At 48.7% G+C, this 20,977-nt stretch overlaps 1 protein-coding gene across 1 annotated transcript in view; it reads left to right on the forward strand.

Moving 5' to 3' along the window:
* MGAT5B (alpha-1,6-mannosylglycoprotein 6-beta-N-acetylglucosaminyltransferase B) overlaps positions 1–20,977 on the forward strand; it is a 184,368-nt gene that overhangs the window by 60,697 nt on the left and 102,694 nt on the right. The window contains exon 3 of the mRNA XM_063960440.1: positions 8,844–8,956. Within this exon, the coding sequence (XP_063816510.1) occupies positions 8,844–8,956 (113 nt within the window). The remainder of the gene's footprint in view (positions 1–8,843; positions 8,957–20,977) is intronic.

Consider the following 20,977-nt stretch of genomic DNA (forward strand, 5'->3'; position numbering starts at 1 on the left):
CGGTGGAAACCCCCGAACCTGGTGGGGAAGAAGAGGACTGCGGCGAAGAAATGCCGGATCTCACTCGTGTGCGGCAGGCCACGGCCGGAGAGTTGTACCGACAAAACGCCCAGACTGCCTTGCTTAGGTACACGGAGATGGACTGGGCACAGGAACAGCAGGCTGATGAGGATTTGGACCTCGTTCGACAGTGGGTACAGAGGGGTCATGTGCCATCCCGCCAAGAGCAGGATGGACTAACCGGGTTCTGTAGGAAGGTGGTACGTCGTTGGGACCATTTGCGGGTCTGCGCTGGTACCTTGCGGAGACGCTGCTACTTGGAACAGGAAATGCGTACTGTGGAGCAGATGGTCGTGCCAGAAGCCCGGGTGCGGTCGCTGGTGGAAGAGGCGCACGAGCAAGGGGCCCATTTGGGACCCTATAAGACATACCATTGGTTGAGACGCCAATATTTCGCCCCCCGGCTGCAAGCGGTCGTGGACCAGGTGTGTCGTGAGTGCAGGCGGTGTGCGGTAGTTAAACCACCGGAACAACACGTGCCCATCCAGACGATCCGGACCAGTCGGCCACTGGAGATGCTGATGATCGACTACGTGTTGGTCGGGGAATCTGTAAGTGGGCACCAGTATGCCTTGGTAATGACTGACCACTTCACTAAATTCACGGTAGTGGTTCCCACCCGAAACCAGACCGCAGAGTCGGCAACACGAGCGATCGTCGAACATTTCATTCGGCAGTACGGTTGTCCTGAGCGGATCCATTCGGACCAGGGTGCCTGTTTCCCGGGGCAGCTGATGGAGCGCCTCTGCCAGCTTTATGGCGTTCAAAAGTCCCGCACGACACCTTACCATCCGCAGGGGAATGGCGCCTGCGAGAGATTCAACCGGACTCTGCTGCAGATGCTCCGCGTGTTGGAGCGTGCCGAGAAGCAGCGATGGCCCGAACGTGTTCAGGAGCTGGTCTGGACTTACAACAACAGAGTTCACCACACCACGGGATTTTCACCTTTTTTCTTGTTGTTCGGCCGACCCGGACGGGAGGCACACGACTTACAACTGTCCGGGACTGAGGAGGTAACGCCCCTCGCCCCTGCCGAATGGGTCGAGGACCATCGCCTACGTCTGAAGGCGGCGCACGAGTTGGCTGGGAGGCTGATCGCCGACCACCAGCATCCACCTGTGAGGTCCCACGAGCCTGGATCGTTGGCCGTGGGCCAGCGAGTGTTGGTGCGAAAGGTTCGCCCAGGGGGGAAACTGTCCGAACGGTGGGAAGTAACCCCATACCTTGTTCGCCGTCGCTTGGACCCGGGGGGACCAGTGTATCAAGTGGAGTCTACCGATGGGACGAGACGCCTGCGCACGTTACATCGTAGTAAACTGCGACCTTGTCCGTTCCCGGATCCGGCGAGCGGGGCTGAGTCCCCGGCAGCGGAGGACGGGTTAGGGGCCCCTATCGAGGACGCTCTGACCCCTCTGTCAGACGAGGAATGGTGGTTGCCGGTGGAGGAGAATCATCCGGAGGAGGCATCGGAACCTCAACCCCCAGCCGAAGTAGTGGCCTCTCCCCTGCCAAGGCGCTCTCTGCGCTCAAATAGGGGCGTTCCGGGCCCTCGCTACGCGGATCCGAACTTTGTGTGGTCGGATTCTTGCTTTGTGGAGACCACAAAGGACAAAGGGGGGGGAAATGTGAAGGGGATTACCACTTTCCCCTCCACGGAGCGACGGGCGGCAGGGCGGCGGGCGGCGGAGCGGCGGGCGGCGGAGCGGCGGGCGGTTTCCAGTCTGGAGGGGCTTGCATCCGAAAGGATTCAAGCCCCTCCAATCCCAGCGGCGTATTTCAAACGGCGCGCCAAGCGCGAGCCAATCAGGGCTCGCGCCTCGGCCGCCAATCAGAGCTCGCCGCGGCGAGCCAATCGGGGCTCGCCGCGTCATAGCTCCGCCCGCTCCCGGCGCCATATAAGAGGCGCTGCGGAGCGGGACCAGTCAGTCGGACGGCGGACGAGGACAGAAGAGGAAGAAGAGCTCCTGCGGAAGAAGACGTCGGCGGAGAAGAAGACATCGGCGGTGCGGAAGAAGACGTCGGCGGTGCGGAGGAAGACGTCGGCGGAGGCACCCAGGAAGACGGAAGACGGCGACCAGCGGCGGATGTCCGGCGGAGAGTGCTGCAGCGTGTGGAGAGCAAAAGAGCTAACGAAGCTCCCCGCTGCAGCCTCTCCCTCCGCGACAGGTAGGCGGCCCTGGGCCACCTCTACCTATATATAATCCTCCCTCCAGGCCCCAGGCCTGTGCCCTCTCTCCAGGCCCCAGGCCTGTGCCCTCCTTCCAGGCCCCAGGCCTGTGCCCTCACTCCAGGCCCCAGGCCTGTGCCCTCACCCCAGGCCTGTGCCCTCACTCCAGGCCCCAGGCCTGTGCCCTCACTCCAGGCCTCAAGCCTGTGCCCTCACTCCAGGCCCCAGGCCTGTGCCCTCACTCCAGGCCCCAGGCCTGTGCCCTCACTCCAGGCCCCAGGCCTGTGCCCCTCCTTCAGGCTCCTGCCTGCGCCCTTCCGGCTGGAAGTGGGCTGTGCAGCAGCTCTCGAGGGGTCAGAGGTTGCTGTTTGAAGCCGACCGGCCCCACGCGGTGTATGACCCAGGGGATTGGAAGTGTGGAGTAACGTTCCCGTCCCACACGTCGCCATCCCCCGGTCATCGGAAGTGGGCCAGTCTGTTCCAGACCCCCGCCCTCCCTTGTGAACCGAAGGCACCGGCTGGTGTCCAACATCCGGAAGGTAGGACTAGTAAATCGGGGTATACTGTTAGGCCGGGGAAGTGTTCCACTGACTTGCCGGGTAGTGCACGTGTTAATTAGTACAGTCTCCGTTGATTGGGGCAGAACCAGTAGCCTCCAGTTGTTTGAGTTAGTTTGTTAGGCAGGCGTAGTTGGCTGTATCGTTGTTAGCCGTAGAGTAGCCTGCAGGTAGGGAGGTTGTTCTTCTTGTCCCAACAGGAGTGGAGAGGTGCGACAATCAAGGTGACCCGCAAGTTGGAAGTGAGTATCACCCTGTGTCTGTCTGTCGGTCATCCCCCCTGTATACCGGTCCGGAGGGTTTGCTCGCGGACGCGAGGACCCCCCTCTCACCACACAACGTGCGAGAGTGCGAGTGTGTGAGAATTGGGTAGCTGAGGCCTATTGGCCAGTGATGACCTTCCGCCCAGCCGGTTAAGGTCGCGGCTACCCCTGACGTGTCCCGTACTCCAGGCGGAGGTCGGGCGTACGTCTCAACCGACATATTCCTCTCTTTCCAGACCCCTGTCGTCCGCGGTGAGGTGGTGTCCGCCCTGAGGAGTGGTCTCGAGAGTGAAGTCTCTGGCGTGCCTGGAAATCGTCTGCGGCGGCGTTGCACAGGTGGGTGGAGTGACGACACCTGCACAGCAGCAGGCGGTACATCCTTGTTAGCCGCTCACATGTGTGTGTGTGTGTGTGTGTGTGTGTGTGTGTGTATATGTATAGGGGGGCGCACCAATATTTTTCTTGCCTCCGGGCAACTGGGACAAACTTACGCCACTGCTGCAGTGCACATGGTTTTGCCCAACTGCTAACAAAATTCCTGCTGCGATCAACTTGGAATTACCCCCAGTGTTCTGTGAAAAGCTAAGAAGTTCCTGTTTCTAGTTCTGATTGGTAATATGGTATTTTTTTCACCTGGGTATGACTTCTGAAGTGTATTCACTTGTGCCATAGGAAATTAATTAAATTTAATCCTATTAGCATATGGCTCGGTGTGAATCTTCAGGTTGGCTTCCGTAAGTAGACCGAGCAGTAATCTGCTAGTAAAGCAGCACCTGATCCTCCTTGTGGATTATCATGATGTGGTTTATAATGATACCATATATGAAATGGTATTAAAGTCATATAATAGTAATGGGAGGAGGTTTTCGTAGAATGTCTCATAGTCTATTGTGAACATTCTGTCTGTGCCTGGACACTTCCATTGTGAAACTGTAGCTTAATATGAATGGGATGTACTTCTCCTCATACAGATCTTATTCATAGTTTGTTTAGTAGATACCTCTTTATTCTTTCTTCATGTGTTCCTCACTTCGGTCTAGTATGTATGTACGCCTTATCTCTTAAATTATAGAGGTTTTCATAATCCCCACAGAAACCTGAGCATATCCTTCAAAGAATATCGGATATTTCTTTACTGTTCTTAATAGAGTGATATATTTTCCTATTTCTTTGCCTCTGGATTCATCCAAACCTGTTCTTGTGGCCATAATTTTACTGTCTGATATGTATGATGCATCGCCGCATCCCACCACTGATTGTATGCACAACGGCGCAAATAACACTGGTATGCATATACAAATGGATTAAAATCGCAAAGGAAAACTATTCTAAAAAGAAGATGACAGGTCTTCTGGGTTAGTATCTCGGGAGTACAGTGAAGTGCGGTCGAGTGAGGCGGAGCCTCTTTTGTCATACTCCGGTATACATACAAAGAATAATAATTGGGCACTCACAGACTAATGTTTAGTTTTTAATACTGAAATATATACTTAAAGTCACATACCTTTGGTTGGTGACCACTAATCATAAAATTTAACTTTTATAAATTGTTTTTAAAAGCCAGAGAATTCTAAGTGCATGTGAAGCAAAATAAAATAGTGACATTAAAATACTGTACCGCTGTATAATATATTTTATTTACTGAGATGTAGTTCTCTTCTGTATCCTGTGGCTGCATGAATAAAAGTGTCTTTATTCAGTTATTTTTGTTGCTCATCATTCTGTTGTTACAGTTTTGTTTCACAGGTTATTGCTTAGACACAATTGTAACCACCTGGGACATCCCTTTATTTAACTATGTGTATTTAGTATTTGGTTACTTTCACCAGGTATGACTAAGCCTGTACGTAAAACGATCATTAGGGAAAGGGTGTGCGGTACACGTCGGTAGCGTGTCCGCGGCTCTAACTGTCCGCTGGTGTTATGGGCGATTAGTGTTAATAACTGCTAACAGCATACCTGTATTATAATATTTTTATAATTTTCAACATCATAAAATAATAGTATACACGTAAACCCTAGTGAAAGAATAATATCTACCCTACAAAATAATAAGTCAAAGGCACAATAAATGTAAAACTTATTGTTTATGACTATTAACTAAAATGGACCTCATATGATGTCAGAATGCAGGGATTTCCCAGAGAATTGTATTGAATTAAATACCTGGTGAAAGTAACCAAATACTAAATACACACAGTTAAATAAAGGGATGTCCCAGGTGGTTACAATTGTGTCTAAGTAATAATCTGTGAAAAGAAACTGTAACAACAGAATGACGTGCAACAAAAATAACTGAATAAAGACACTTTTATTCATGCAGACAGCAGGATATAGAAGAGAAATACAACTCAGTAAATAAAATATATTCTACAGCCTTACAGTATTTCTGTGTCACAATTTTATTTCACATTTTTTTCCGCTTCACATGCACTTATATTTTGCTGGCTTTTAAAAGCAATTTATAAAGGTTACATGTTATGATTAGTGGTCACCTACCAAAGGTATGTGGCTTTGAGTATATATATCAGTATTAAAACTAAAAATTAGTCCGTGAGTGCCCAATTTAGGAATACTGTCTTACTTTGGCTTTTTTGTACTTTCACAATCTATTCCAGGTGCACCTTCCAAAGTATAGCAAATAAAAGAATATGAAATAATAATTAGGAAAGGACTAGAATAATCTAATTATAGTGTCTGTGCGATCCCTGTAACCTCCCATGAACACTCCAGTATACTCCAGAGTTTTGACTATAAAAATGCTAAGAAAAATACAAAGAAGATATTATAAATTTCTTCTTTGTATCATTCATGATTTTTCTAGTCAAAGCTGGAGTATACTGGACTATGACAGGGGAGGCACTGCCTCACCTGCCTACCATGTCTGCACACCACTTATCAAAACTCACCAGATTTCCAGCAGTATATACTGCTGCACCTTTGTATAATGCCCATATGAACCATCAGGTTCATATATGTGTTTGTGAATCTGGCTCTGATACTAGACAGTGCCTCCCCAGCCATTTAACTTACTGCACGTCACTGCAGGAGTCCTTCTGCACATGCATTGGCCTTCACGCAAGCTCTGGGGATATGGGAGGCAACAATGTGAAAAGAAGCCCATAGACCTCTTATTAGGCAACGCCATTTATAGATGGCGTTGCCTGCCAGGTAAACGCTTTTCGGAGCTATGTAAATACGAAGGATGTGGTCAAACCTGCAGTTTTAGTCACATTTTGACGTTAATACATCCCGCCCTATGGGCCTAATTCAAGGTTGATTGCAAAAGAGCATTTTTCTCTAATGGGCAAAACCATGTGCACTGCAGGTGGGGCAGATATAGGGCCTAATTCAGACCTGATCGCTAGGGTGCATTTTTTGCATTCCTGCGATCAGGTAGTTGCCGTCTACAGGGGGAGGGTTTTGGAAGTGTAGTGGTGTGCGATCGCATTTGTAGCAGAACTGCACAAATACAAGTTTGTGCAGTTTCTGCTCAGTCCAGGACTTACTGCACTGCTGCGATGATCGGGGCTAAAGCTGAGGGTCAGAAACCCTCCCTCCAAACGCCTGTTCCCTCCTGCGTTTTTCCGGACACTCCTTAAAAATGGTCAGTTGCCACCCACAAACGCCCTCTTCCTTTCAATCTCCTTGCAAACGCCGGTTCGTTCGGATTTTTCGCACCATGCAGTTGCTGACCGTTGCTCCCAGTTGCTGCGGTCCACTGCATATGGTTTTGCCCATTAGAGGGAAATATTGTTTTGCAATCAACCTGAATTAGGCCCTATGTCTGTTACTAATACTGCTTTCAAATCGCTAATGCTGGGTCACACCAGGGAATTGGAAACGGGTCCTTCCCGGGTGCGTTCTGGCATTCTCTGAATCTTGGAACTGTGATAACATTCTTCTGTTTGCCAATGTTCATTTTGCAGAAAATCTGGTTCTTTCAATTCTTGTGTCTAATCTCTGTAAGTACTACTGGTGAGAGTACTATAATTTTGCAGAAGATTACCAGGGCCTCTAAATTACTCAATCCTCAAACAGGGCCTGCAGACTTAATGGACATCCACATAATATGCTATTTCACCTCGCCATAAAGGGTCTCAGATTTTCCCATGTTGCAATTTGTGCCTCTTGGTATATTTCTTTTTTGTAACTGTTAAATTCCACACCATCCAGTCTGCAACCTTTATTGCAGTATTTCTTCTTAGATGTTAGAGTAGGACACATTGAAATCTAGAATTGTGGGAAAAGAATTATTATCTAACAGAACGTCTTGTGGAGGCGTCTCTATTCTAAAATTATTTTACCGGCATCTATTATCTAAATCTGTGTAGCAGCTATCTTGATCTTCCTTATTGTGATTGAGAGATTATTATTAATGCTGCCCTCCTAGATTATAACGTTTCTGCTGTTGTATGTTTCGCTTCTTCTAGCGCTGTAAGGTAGGTGGCTATCTGATTAAAGCGTGGATATTTTGGCCTTGACAATATTTCCCATGCTATTTTCAAAAATATTAATGTCAACCCATTCCAGTTGGGATTTGAGGCCCTATCTGTTAGGGTTATCAGCACTCTCACCTCCACTGCTCTTTCTTCTTATTCTTCTTCCGCTTGGCAATATGGGTTATCCATATTGCTTGACACCTTCTTGGTTATTGTCACCTATGGGTTTACTGCAGCAGGTTTAGTAGTACAAAAGCCAATCAGTCAGATGCAGTCACTATTTTAAATGATTTACTTTACGTAAACTTCTGGAGATGGAGACTTGATCATTGTTGAGGAAGTGTTCAGAGGGTGTGTATGTCCTTAATAGTATGGGCAGTACGGATGGTGTAATGGCTAGCATTACTGCCTCACAGCAGTGAGGTCATGGGTTCGATTCCTACCATGGCCCTAACTGTGTGGAGTTTGTACTTGTGTGGGTTTTCTCCGGGTTCTCCGGTTTCCTCCCACAATCCAAAAATATACTGGTAGGTTAATTGGCTCCCAACAAACGTAAGCCTAATGTGTGTACATGTGGTAGGGAATCTAGATTGTACGCTCCACTGGGGCAGGGACTGATGTGAATGGGCAAATATTCTCTGTAAAGCGCTGCGGAATATGTGTGCGCTATATAAATAACTGGTAATAATAAATAAGTATATGTGAGTTCTGCAACTGGAATGTTACCAGATACAATGAATCACTGCGCTTGGAAATGTTAGTGAGAATAGCAACAATGTTCCCCTACAGTTACAATTGTGCTGTCAATTCAGTGAATAAAACTTTGCTCTATTATAAGCCGCTGGTTATTGTGTGTGTATGTGTATATATATATATATATATATATATATATATATATATATATATATATATATATATATAATTTATTTATTTATTTATTTTTTTGTTCTATTATAAGCGCTGGAGTACATGCAGTGAGTGACTGACTGAGGTCCCTCTATGTTTCTTTTTCCTTCTCTATAAATTGAAATGCTAAGTTAAGTATTGGTTCCATTCTCCTGTGTTTAGTCTCTTTTTTAAATAGATATTTTCATACTTTACACCATGATACTTAGGTAGTCTGCTGATCAGTTTAACAGTTTTTATTACAGGTTTGTTAGCAATTATTCATGATAATCTAATGAAAGTGTTAGCTCAAAAGATCTGGCAGTTAAGTAGGTAGATATTATTAGTTTGCCTCTCAAAGGATTGGATACAGTTCTATAATCTGTATATTTTGTAATATTATTTTCTGATGGCAAATGTTGTGATATGCTTTTTTGTAAGGTAACTCTCATTCTTCAATTACCTGTAGGATTTTTGTCCTGGGTATCGGATTTTTTACCCTTTGCTTCCTGATGACCTCACTGGGTGGCCAGTTTTCAGCCAAGCGCTTGGCAGATTCTCCATTCACCATCCGGACTGAAGGTTGGTGTTGTAGTAGTACAAGTGCTCATAACCAGAATGGTTGCAGGATCTCTTCATAGGACTAATAACGAATAAAAATCCAACGTGTGAAACCCAGATGATAGAGAACACTATTCAAACAAAAAACACAGAAATATTATAAGCCATATGACAGAGCACACACAGAAAGAGTATATTACACTTAATGAACACAGAGCAAAACAGGCGCAAAGTGGAAAGCAAAGACATAACATAAACCAAGCTTGTTTGAACCACCTTGGTTTAAATCATGGTTTAAATTAATTTATTTTTTATTTTTAAGAACACTCTGTCTTATTTATTATGCTATGACTGTAGCCATTGTGCCATGACTTCTTAAAAAAAAGCCCATTATAAGGGAATTTCCCTAGTATTCTTCCACATTCCTGTTGCTTATGTTCTTCATTTGTGTGAGCTGAACCATTGCAGTAAATTCACACACAACAGAGATATAGGAAGGGTGGGCAGGTGAACCAGATCAAAGAGATACTACATGTGCCTAGCATCAGCTAAGACTCCACAAACTCCTCCCTTAACATTCCTATAGGACAGGAGATAACCATAACTAACATTCTCAATCTTAAAGGGTAAACACATTAAAGTGGAAAAACACAGAGAAACACCTCACCTCTTGAGATGTCTGTGTGTACTTTGTAATGATTCAATATTTTTAGTTAGTTTAACCCCCCCCCCACTAAAAAAAATAAATTGACCCCCCCCCAAAAATAAAATAAAATAAATAAATAAATAAATAAAAATGAATTAAAACCTATTTGTTTATTTTCTAACCCTGACATGAACTATATGTTATGGCAGAAGGAATATGAAGTACACACAGAAACAATGTAAATGCTATGGAAGAGCTCGCACAGACAGAAAGTCTATAGCAAAGCTCTTGGATAAAGCATGTTGAGGATATGGGGAAGCAGAATCAGAAATAGCATCACACAACGTAGACTCCAGCCTCAGGTCTGTGGGCACTGCAGAAAATGATTTTAGATTAAGCTAACCAATTTTTATATATATATATATATATATATATATATATATATATATATATATATTTTTTTTTTTTTTACAAATGAGGGGGTACAGGGTCCCAGTATGTTGCCTTTGGCCACATGGGTTTTTTGCAAAGTTCACTCAAAAATCAAACTAGGTACATAATTACTATATAGGATAGTGGAAAATGCAGGCATGCACTAAAGTTATGTGTTTAAAGTAGAGAATGGTAAAACTGGGCACTTATATAAGTGGCAACACAGTAATAAAAGTGCTATAAAGAAATTCAACTAGCAAAATTCATTTTTGTATGTGTCATAAAATATCATAATAACAATAGTGACCATTGCATGCAAATATCATTGTTTACATGATTGTAATGCTATGACATGTATCAAAATGTGAGGTTTCCTTAGAAGAATGTGTAACAAATGACAACAATTTGCGGGGTGCGGAGAGTGGAAAAGAAAACAGCCAAGCAGCTAATCTTTATCTAATAACAATAATGCATAATAAACCATAAATATAGATATTACACTGTAATATATGCTATACTAGTTAGATATAAAGTAAATGTAAGCTGGCAGTGAAAAGAATCATATTTAGCACTGTGAGGGACCAAAAAGTTATAGTAAAATATAGAAGTTCTATAAATATACCAGAAACTGTATGTTGGGTGTGTAAATGGCAAAATTATGATTAGAGTTGACAAGTCTACTACAGCTAGAAATATAAATGCAAAATAGAAATATTGAAAGCAACATACCCAGGGGCGGATCCAGAACAAAATGAAAGGGGGGGGGGGGGGCACCACAATAGGGGAAGGAAGGGGGGGGGGGGGGGTTTGGCACATGTGCTCCTGTGAAAGGGGTGTGGCTCTGTAACAAGGGGTTTGGCCTCGCAGAGAATGCCATACCCATGAGTCACGCCCTCGTTTTCATCACGCTGGGGGCATGGAGTACAAGGACAGAGGGTAACAGGATGAGAGTGCGGGGACAGTGAGTGACAGGCCTGGTTGGGGACAGGGTGTGTGTACAGGGACAGGTCTGGTAGGGGACAGGGCGAGTGTGCGGGGACAGGGCTGGTAGGGGACAGGATGTGTGTACAGGGACAGGTCTGGTAGGGGACAGGGCGAGTGTGCGGGGACAGGCCTGGTAGGGGACCTGCCACACACACATAGCCACAATTACATACACAGCCACACACATAAATAGCCACACACACATAGCCACATGTACACAGTCACATATGCAAACGCAATCTCATATACGCAGCCACAGGGCCGTAACTACGTGTGTGCCAAGTGGGCTTGGCACACAGCGCAGTTGCCCTGAGGGCGCACGGCCAGCGGCATGTAATGAGTCAAATTGACTCATTACATGCCGCCTCTGCTGTGTGCGCGTGCGCCGCGCTGTGGAGGGAGAAGAGACCAGCGCCGGGCAGCGGAGAAGGAGGAGGAGGGAGGGGGAGCAGGGAGCCGCAGCAGCGCTATTTCATTGGTAGTAAGCGCCGCTGCAGCATCCCCCTCTCCTTCTGTATTGGCTGCCCGGCGCTGCTGTGGATGCTGGGATGCGGTTCCTCCATCCCAGCATCCACAGCAGCGCCGGGCAGCCAATACGGAAGGAGAGGGGGATGCTGCAGCGGCGCTTACTACCAATGACATAGCGCTGCTGCGGCTCCCTGCTCCCCCTCCCTCCTCCTCCTTCTCACCTCACTGCCTGCACCGAGGGAGCTGCACGAGGAGCCTGACTGCCAGCAGGGAGATGGTAAGTATGTCTCTCTCTCTCTCTCTCTCTCTCTCTCAGGGGGACACCGTCTGCCGCAATGTGTAAAAAGGGGGACTGGCTGCCGCAATGTGTAAAAAGGGGGCCTGGCTGCCGCAATGTGTAAAAAGGGGGACTGGCTGCCGCAATGTGTAAAGAGGGGGCCTGGCTGCGCAATGTGTAAAAAGGGGGACTGGCTGCCGCAATGTGTAAAAAGGGGGCCTGGCTGCCGCAATGTGTAAAAAGGGGGACTGGCTGCCGCAATGTGTAAAGAGGGGGCCTGGCTGCCGCAATGTGTAAAAAAGGGGACTGGCTGCCGCATGTGTAAAAAGGGGGACTGGCTGCCGCAATGTGTAAAGAGGGGGCCTGGCTGCCGCAATGTGTAAAAAGGGGGACTGTCTGCTGTAATGTGTAAAAAGGGGGACGCTGTCTGCTGTAATGTATAAAAGGGGCTCTACCTGGTGTAGTGGCGCTACTGTGCAGCGTAATTTGAATAATGTAGACTACTGTGCACCGTAGTATGAATTGCTATTATTTTGTGGCCACGCCCCTTCCCCGTGAAGCCACGCCCCTATACATTTTGCGCGCGCCTGCGGCGCGCACTGCCCCTATCTTCCATGAGGGGGGGGGGCGCCACTGTCGTTTCTTGCACACAGCGCTAAAATGCCTAGTTACGGCACTGCGCAGCCACATATGCACAGATACAGACACACATACAATACACAGTCACATATGCACGGACTGTCACATACAGGATACACACACAGTCACATATACACAGACAACCAGATACAGTAAACACACTGTCACATATAGTCGCATATACACACAGCCACATATGCACAGTCACTTATACACAGACAGCCACATACAGTATACACACACAGTCACATACAGTTTACGTGTACACAGACAGCTGCATATGCACACACAGTCACATACTGTATACAGACAGCCAGATACAGTATACACAGACAGCCACATACTGTATGCACAGACAGCCATATACAGTACACACACAGTCACATATACAGACAGCCATATACAGTATACAGTCACATAAGCACAACCAGCCACATATATACACACAGCACATATATACAAACAACCACATATGAACCCACACACATATACACACAAACACAGCCACAGAATGTTAAAACATTGGGGGTCATTCCGAGTCGTTCGCTCTGTATTTTTCTTCGCATCGCAGCGTTTTTCTGCTTAGTACGCATGCGCAATGTTCGCACTGCGACTGCGCCAAGTATTTTTGCTATGAAGATAGTTTTTTTACTCACGGCTTTTTCTTCGCTCCGGCGATCGTAATGTGATTGACAGGAAATGGGTGTTACTGGGCGGAAACATGGCGTTTTATGGGCGTGTGGATAAAAACGCTACCGTTTCCGGAAAAAACGCGGGAGTGGCTGGAGAAACGGGGGAGTGTCTGGGCGAACGCTGGGTGTGTTTGTGACGTCAAACCAGGAACGACAAGCACTGAACTGATCGCAGATGCCGAGTAAGTCTGAAGCTACTCTGAAACTGCTAAGTAGTTTGTAATCGCAATATTGCGAATACATCGTTCGCAATTTTAAGAAGCTAAGATTCACTCCCAGTAGGCGGAGGCTTAGCGTGTGTAACTCTGCTAAAATCGCCTTGCGAGCGAACAACTCGGAATGACCCCCATTAATACACTATCCCACCTTCCCATTGTATTTTGGGCCACATAGTTACAGACTCTTCTAAGCACCCTGCTGTGCGGCGCCTGCTGCTCTCCCACCCACCTGCACAATGACAGCCGCATCATCTCTGCACTCCCGAGTTCCGCACACACTGCACAGCGCAGACGGCTCCCCAGTCAGGCTCTGTGTCGCGGCCAGAAACCACGTGACATCCGCGGGACCGCGACCAGAGCACGGAGATCACCACTCGCACCAGGTCACACAGCAGGAGGAGCAAGCGCGCTGATGCTGAGAGGCGCAGCGCTCAGTGGCTCCCGAATCCTCGGCTCTCCCTTAAAGTAGCTGAGTGGAACTTGTACAAGCGGAACGGGAGACAACGGAGGAGGTGCCCGCGGCACCTGACTCCGTTGTCTCCGGCTGTTCCGCCACTTAATGCACGCTAAACTGAAAGTAAAAAAAACCCCTTCTAAATGACAGGGGGGGCACGTGCCTGGGTGCCCCCCCCCCTGGATCCGCCACTGAACATACCCACAGTTGATTCACAAAATTATTTTTAGATTCAGACACTGGTTTGTTAGTTAGCTTATGTATTATTCTGATTCTTTAGGGCTGTACCAATGCACTGAGAGCAGCAACTGGTATCTAGGTGGCCAGAATACTGTTAAGGGTCAGATACGTGCTGATTCAGAGGTACGCAAAGTGGTTTTATCAGCTGACACATTGCATGCATGAAAATGACTACACACTTCCAGCCGTCATTTGCGTATTATTACCAGGGCTTGCAGTGGGGTCACCATAGTACAGTTCATAGTCTTATGGCCCATACATACGGTGAGATTCGGGCGGCTATGCCCGATTCTCACTATGCGACAGGGGTTAGATCGGGACATAGGGGGTCATTCCAACCCGATCGCTCGCTGCAGTTTGTCGCAGCGATCGGGTTGGAACTGTGCATGCGCCAGCGCCGCAGTGCGCCGGCGCATGGCAGCCGTCGTCACCTAGCGATCGCCTCTGAGACAGAGGTGGTCGCTGGGTGGGAGGGGGCTGGACAGCGGCGTTAAGCCGCCGTTTAGGGGGAGTGGGACCATTGGGGGGGCAGGCCGCGGTGGCTGCGTGACGTCTCACGCAGCCGCTGCGGCCAGTGGCAGTGACAGTTAACTCCCGGCCAGCCGCAGGAGCTGCGCTGGCCGGGAGTTACTCCACAAATACAAAGGCATCGCCGCTGTGCGGTGCTTTTGTATTTTTGCGGGGGGGGGGGGGGGGGGCAGACTGACATGCGGGGCGGACTAGCCCTGTGCTGGGGGTTCACTACGATATGCCGGCGGTCGGGCTCCCGGCGACCAGCATACCGGCGCCGGGAGCCCGACCGCCGGCTTACCGACAGTGTGGCGAGCGCAAATGAGCCCCTTGCGGGCTCGCTGCGCTCGCCACGCTACGCGCGCCACACTATTTTATTCTCCCTCCAGGGGGGTCGTGGACCCCCACGAGGGAGAATAAGTGTCGGTATGCCGGCTGTCGGGATCCCGGCGCCGGTATACTGTGCACCGGGATCCCGTCAGTCGGCATACTGAAGACCACCCCTGTGCTGGGCGTACCCCCGCATGTCAGGGAAGATGATCGTAGCTACACATCCCCAGTGGCAGCAGATTTTCCTACCATCTGTGCTGTGTGTATGTGTCTGTGTATCTGAGTGCTCAATCATCGCATCAGAGAGAGAATCTGAAAAATGGCTTACCGTGATTATTGAGCCTGCATACAGTATGTCTGAAGTACTGTATTACATTAACTGCACTTTGTTTTGGGCAGACTATAGTCTGTTACATGCTTATTATGCATCCTTCATGGGCTGGCAACAATCGCTCTAAAATCAAACATTTGGAAACTCCCCTTCAGAAATTTTGCGTTTGCCCCTTGGCACTGGCTCCTATCCGAGCCTCTGTCCCAACATGTGTGTTTAAATACATTTGAGGCTTAATTCAGATCTGATCGCAGCAGCAAATTTGTTAGCTAATGGGCAAAACCATGGGGGTCATTCCGACCCGTTCGCACGCTGCAGTTTGTCGCAGCGGTGTGAACAGGTCGGAACTGCGCAGTGATGCCACCAGCGGAAAAAGTGATCGCAGAGGCGATCGCAAGAAGATTGACAGGCGGGAGGTATTCCAGGGCGTCAACTGACAGTTTTCAAGGAGTGTTGAGGCGAACGCAGGCGTGTCCAGGCGTTTGGATGTCTGACATCAATTCTGGGACCTTCGTCGCTGGATCCGTCGCACAGGATAAGTAAGTCTGACCCTGGTCTTCTTTTGCTCAAAACTTTTTTTGCATAGCAGGGCTGCATAAGCGTTCGCACCCTTGCTATGCAAAAAAATCCCTCCCATAGGCGGCGTCTAGTTGATCGCACGGACTGCAAAAAGTAGCTTTGTGCGATCAACTCGGAATGTGCACCCATGTGCACTGCAGGTGGGGCAGAGGTAACATGTGCAGAGAGAGTTAGATTTGGGTGGGGTGTGTTCAAACTAAAATCTAAATTGCAGTGTATAAATAAAGCAGCCAGTATTTACCCTGTACAGAAACAATATAACCCACCCAAATCTAACTCTCTGCAAATGTTATATCTGCCCCACCTGCAGTGCATATGGTTTTGTCCATTAGCTAACAAATTTGCTGCTATGATCAGATCTGAATTACCCCCTTGGGCTTTCTTTAGCTTCTTCTTACCCTGATAAGTGGCGATAAATTAAAATTTTCAGGTCTAGAACTCGATAATTAATTAATGTCACCCTACATAATACTGGTGTGCTACAAATGCTTACTTTTCAAAAGAGATGAAATGTCTGTGAAATACTGCATATGCATCAGGGACATGCAGTCAGGGTAGGCTCTGCCTCCCCGGATATACTCCCTGTCAAACTCCTGAGATTTTATATAAAAACAATTATAATAATACAAAGAAGATATTTATAATCTTATTTGTTTATCATAATCCTTTTTATAGCTAGCGTTAATCAGCTTTGTGGAGGTCCCTGGAGATGCAGGAAAAAGAGAGATGAGGCTGCAACAGCTCTGCCTCGGTTCTACACCAACGCATCTGTGCAGAGCTGAGGGTGGGGCCTGGCCACACCATGGGCATTAAAGCTGCACAGAAAGGGAGCTAATAGAGGCATGCCTGTGGGGGTGTGCCATGTGCACTGATGGACACTTGGATGTGTCATGTAACCAGGAATTGCACTGTAGTTGGAGTTCAGTCAGCAGCAGCAGAAGATACAAGGATGCAGGTAGGAGACTCAGTGGAAACTGCAGCTTAGTGTAGTGAGGGGAGAGTTACAGTGAGTAGGGGGTAATGAGACAGACTCCCAGCCAGGGCTGCCATCAGAAATTTTGGGGCCCGGGACTGACAAAATAGACAGGGCCCCTCCTTCCCCCCAAAAAAGATGGTGCAGCTCTCCTGGTATTGGCGGTAGGAGCCAGGGGTGGGCCCCCCTCTCTGTAAGGGCCCGGGACACCAGTCCCCACAGTCCCCCCCTGATGGCAGCCTGCTCCCAGCATTCAGACCCATCCCCATGTGTGCCTCCCCAGACATTCGTCTCACTACACGTCACTGTTATGCATGTGACCATATCAGCTGCAAGCATGACAAAGAAGGACAATCTATATAACTTTTAGTTTAGAATAACTTATAGTATATTCAAGTGCTGATGCTGAGTAAGACACAATCTGTTTAGTGTAAAATATACAACTTGGTACTGCGTATGTTTCCCCCAAAATGTCTATTATGCATTTTTTATTTTATCTTAGTTGTGGCTCCTTATGATTGGAGAGACGAGATGTTGGAGGTAAGGAGCAGGCACACTCAGTCTAAGTACAGAATGTGTGACTGACCAGGGGCAGATGTATTAAGCCTGGAGAAGTGATAAAGTGGAAGGTGATAACGTATCAGCCAGTCAGCTCCTAACTGTCATTTCTCTGACGTCCTAGTGGATGCTGGGACTCCGTAAGGACCATGGGGAATAGCGGCTCCGCAGGAGACAGGGCACAAGAATAAAAGCTTTAGGATCAGGTGGTGTGCACTGGCTCCTCCCCCTATGACCCTCCTCCAAGCCTCAGTTAGATTTTTGTGCCCGAACGAGAAGGGTGCAGGCTAGGTGGCTCTCCTGAGCTGCTTAGAATAAAAGTATATTTTAGGTTTTTTTATTTTCAGTGAGTCCTGCTGGCAACAGGCTCACTGCATCGTGGGACTAAGGGGAGAAGAAACGGACTCACCTGAGTGCAGAGTGGATCGGGTTTCTTAAGGTGCATACACACAGAGATTTTGGCTATGAGAGATTTTGACTAACTTTTCCCTTGAACTGGCAGTAGGAGATTTTGACTAACTTTACCAGAGATTTTGTCTAACTATGCAAGAGATTTTGGCTATGGGAGATTTTGGCTATGGGAGATTTTGACTATCTCATTTAAATAAGGGGATGAGTGTCATATATAGGACGATTTTACAGGGTGGCTGGTATTTAAATAGCTGAAAGTTAAAAAAAAAATTTGCGTGGGGTCCCCCCTCCTATGTAAAACCAGCCTCGGGCTCTTTGAGCCAGTCCTGGTTGTTAAAATACAGAGGAAAAAATGAGTAGGGTTCCCCCATATTTAGACAACCAGCACCGGGCTCTGCGTCCGGTCCTGGTTTAAAAAATACGGGGGACAAAAGACTTAGGGGTCCCCCGTATTTTCCAAACCAGCACCGGGCTCCACTAGCCAAGGAGATAATGCCACAGCCGGGGGACACTTTTATATTGGTCCCTGCGGCCGTGCCATTAACCCCCCAACTAGTCACCCCTGGCCGGGGTACACTGGAGGAGTGAGGACCACTTAAATCAAGGAGTCCCCCCCTCCAGCCACCCAAGGGCCAGGGGTGAAGCCCGAGGCTGTCCCCCCCATCCGTGGCCCGGTGGATGGGAGGCTGATAGCCTTTCAATAGTAATATTGTTCTTTACAGGAGGCCTACAGGTCCCAGCAAGCCTGCCCCAGCATGTTGGCACTTGGAGAACCACAAGTGCCAGCATGCCCGGACATAAAGGGCCCGCTGGCACCTGTAGTCCACCTGTAAAGAAAATATAAAAAAAAAACACAACACATTCTTTTAAAAATCCTTTATTAAACTGGGTCTTCACCTGGGGGCGGCGGCCTTTAAGCTCTTTTGCATGGCCTCCGCCTTCCCAGGGCTTCCGGCGTCTTCACCTGGGGGGGCGCCCCCTCCCCAGGGCTTCTGGGGTCTTGCTCCGGCGTCTTCACCTGGTGGGCGGCGGCTGCTAAGCTCTTTTGCATAGCCGCCGCCCATCCAGGACTTCCACGACGTCTTCACCTGGGAGGCGGCGGCCTTTAAGCTCTTTTGCATGGCCGCCGCCTTCCCAGGACTTCCAGCATCTTCACCTGGTGGGCGGCGGCTGCTAAGCTCTTTTGCATAGCCGCCGCCCATCCAGGACTTCCACGGCGTCTTCAGGAGCTCTTCTCCGCTCCTCCTCCGCCGTCGGACTGACAGCCGCTGCCTCGCGCTGACTTATATAAGTCAGCGGGAGGGAGCGGGGCGATGACGCGGCGAGCCGTGATTGGCTTGCGGCGGCCATCTTGAATTTCAAAAATGACGCTGAGGCGCCATTTTTGAAACTGGTACCGCTCCGCTGCCAAACTCTGCAATAGAAAGGTAAATTTCCCCCGCCCGCACCGCTGCCGCAACCCGCCGCCGCCCGCACCGCCGCCGCCCACACCGCCACCGCAACCCACCGCCGCCCACACCGCCGCCGCAACCCGCCGTCGCCCACACCGCCACCGCAACCCGCCCCCGCCCGCACCGCCGCCACAACCCGCCGCCGCCCGCACCACCGCCGCCTGCACATCGCTATCGCTGGGAAAAATCGCTGGCCTCTTAAAGTGTTAGCGATTTTGACTAACTTTTGCAGCGACATAGCCAAAATTGACTTGCCTGCACTTACTATTTTTCCCAGCGATAGCGACCTAGCGGGGACGCGCATCGCTATCGCTGGCTGTGTACACACGGAGCGATCTGCACTAACTTTCTGAGCGATTTTGACTATATAGTCAAAATCGCTCAGTTATATCGCTCCGTGTGTATGCACCTTTAGGCTACTGGACATTAGCTCCAGAGGGACGATCACAGGTTCAGCCTGGATGGGTCCCGGAGCCGCGCCGCCGGCCCCCTTACAGAGCCAGAAGAGCGAAGAGGTCCGGTGAAATCGGCGGCAGAAGACGATCCTGTCTTCAGACTAAGGTAGCGCACAGCACCGCAGCTGTGCGCCATTGCTCTCAGCACACTTCACACTCCGGTCACTGAGGGTGCAGGGCGCTGGGGGGGAGCGCCCTGAGACGCAATATAACAGATAATACCTTAGGTTGGCTAAAGAATACATCACATATAGCTCTTGGGCTATATGGATGTATTTTAACCCCTGCCATTTTTTACAGAAAAAGCGGGAGATAAGGACGTCGTGAAGGGGCGGAGCCTATCTCCTCAGCACACAAGCGCCATTTTCCCTCACAGCTCCGCTGGAAGGACGGCTCCCTGACTCTCCCCTGCAGACTTGCTACTGAATCAGGGTAAAAAAGAGAAGGGGGGGCACTATTGGCAGCTAAAAACTATACAGCAGCTATAAGGGAATAACACTTATATAAGGTTATCCCTGTATATATATATAGCGCTTGGTGTGTGCTGGCAGACTCTCCCTCTGTCTCTCCAAAGGGCTTGTGGGGTCCTGTCCTCTATCAGAGCATTCCCGGTGTGTGTGCTGTGTGTCGGTACGTGTGTGTCGACATGTATGAGGAGGAAAATGATGTGGAGGCGGAGCAATTGCCTGGGTTAGTGATGTCACCTCCTAGGGAGTCGACACCTGACTGGATGATCGTATTTAAAGAATTAAGTGATAATGTCAGCACTTTGCAAAGAACGGTTGATGACATGAGACAGCCGGCAAATCAATTAGTGCCTGTCCAGGCGTCTCAGACACCGTCAGGGGCCCTAAAACGCCCGTTACCTCAGTGGGTCGACACAGACCCAGACACAGATACTGAGTCTAGTGTCGACGGTGAGGAGACAAACGTAATGTCCAGTAGGGCCACACGTTACATGATCACGGCAATGAAGGAAGCATTGAACATTTCTGACACTACAAGTACCACAAAGAAGGGTATTATGTGGGGTGTGAAAAAACTACCAATAGTTTTCCCTGAGTCAGATGAGTTAAATGAGGTGTGTGATAAAGCGTGGGTTTCCCCCGACAAAAAACTGCTAATTTCTAAAAAATTATTGGCACTATATCCTTTCCCGTTAGAGGTTAGGACACGTTGGGAAACACCCCCTAGGGTAGATAAGGCGCTCACACGTAGCGTTACCGTCTCCTGTTACGGCCACCCTCAAAGAACCAGCAGATAGAAGGCTGGAAAATATTCTTAAAAGTATATACACACATACTGGTGTTATACTGCGACCAGCAATCGCTTCAGCCTGGATGTGCAGTGCTGGCGTCGCGTGGTCGGATTCCCTGACTGAAAATATTGATACC

This window comes from Pseudophryne corroboree, chromosome 3 (genome assembly GCF_028390025.1).
Source record: "Pseudophryne corroboree isolate aPseCor3 chromosome 3, aPseCor3.hap2, whole genome shotgun sequence".
NCBI classification, from domain to species: Eukaryota; Metazoa; Chordata; class Amphibia; order Anura; family Myobatrachidae; genus Pseudophryne; species Pseudophryne corroboree.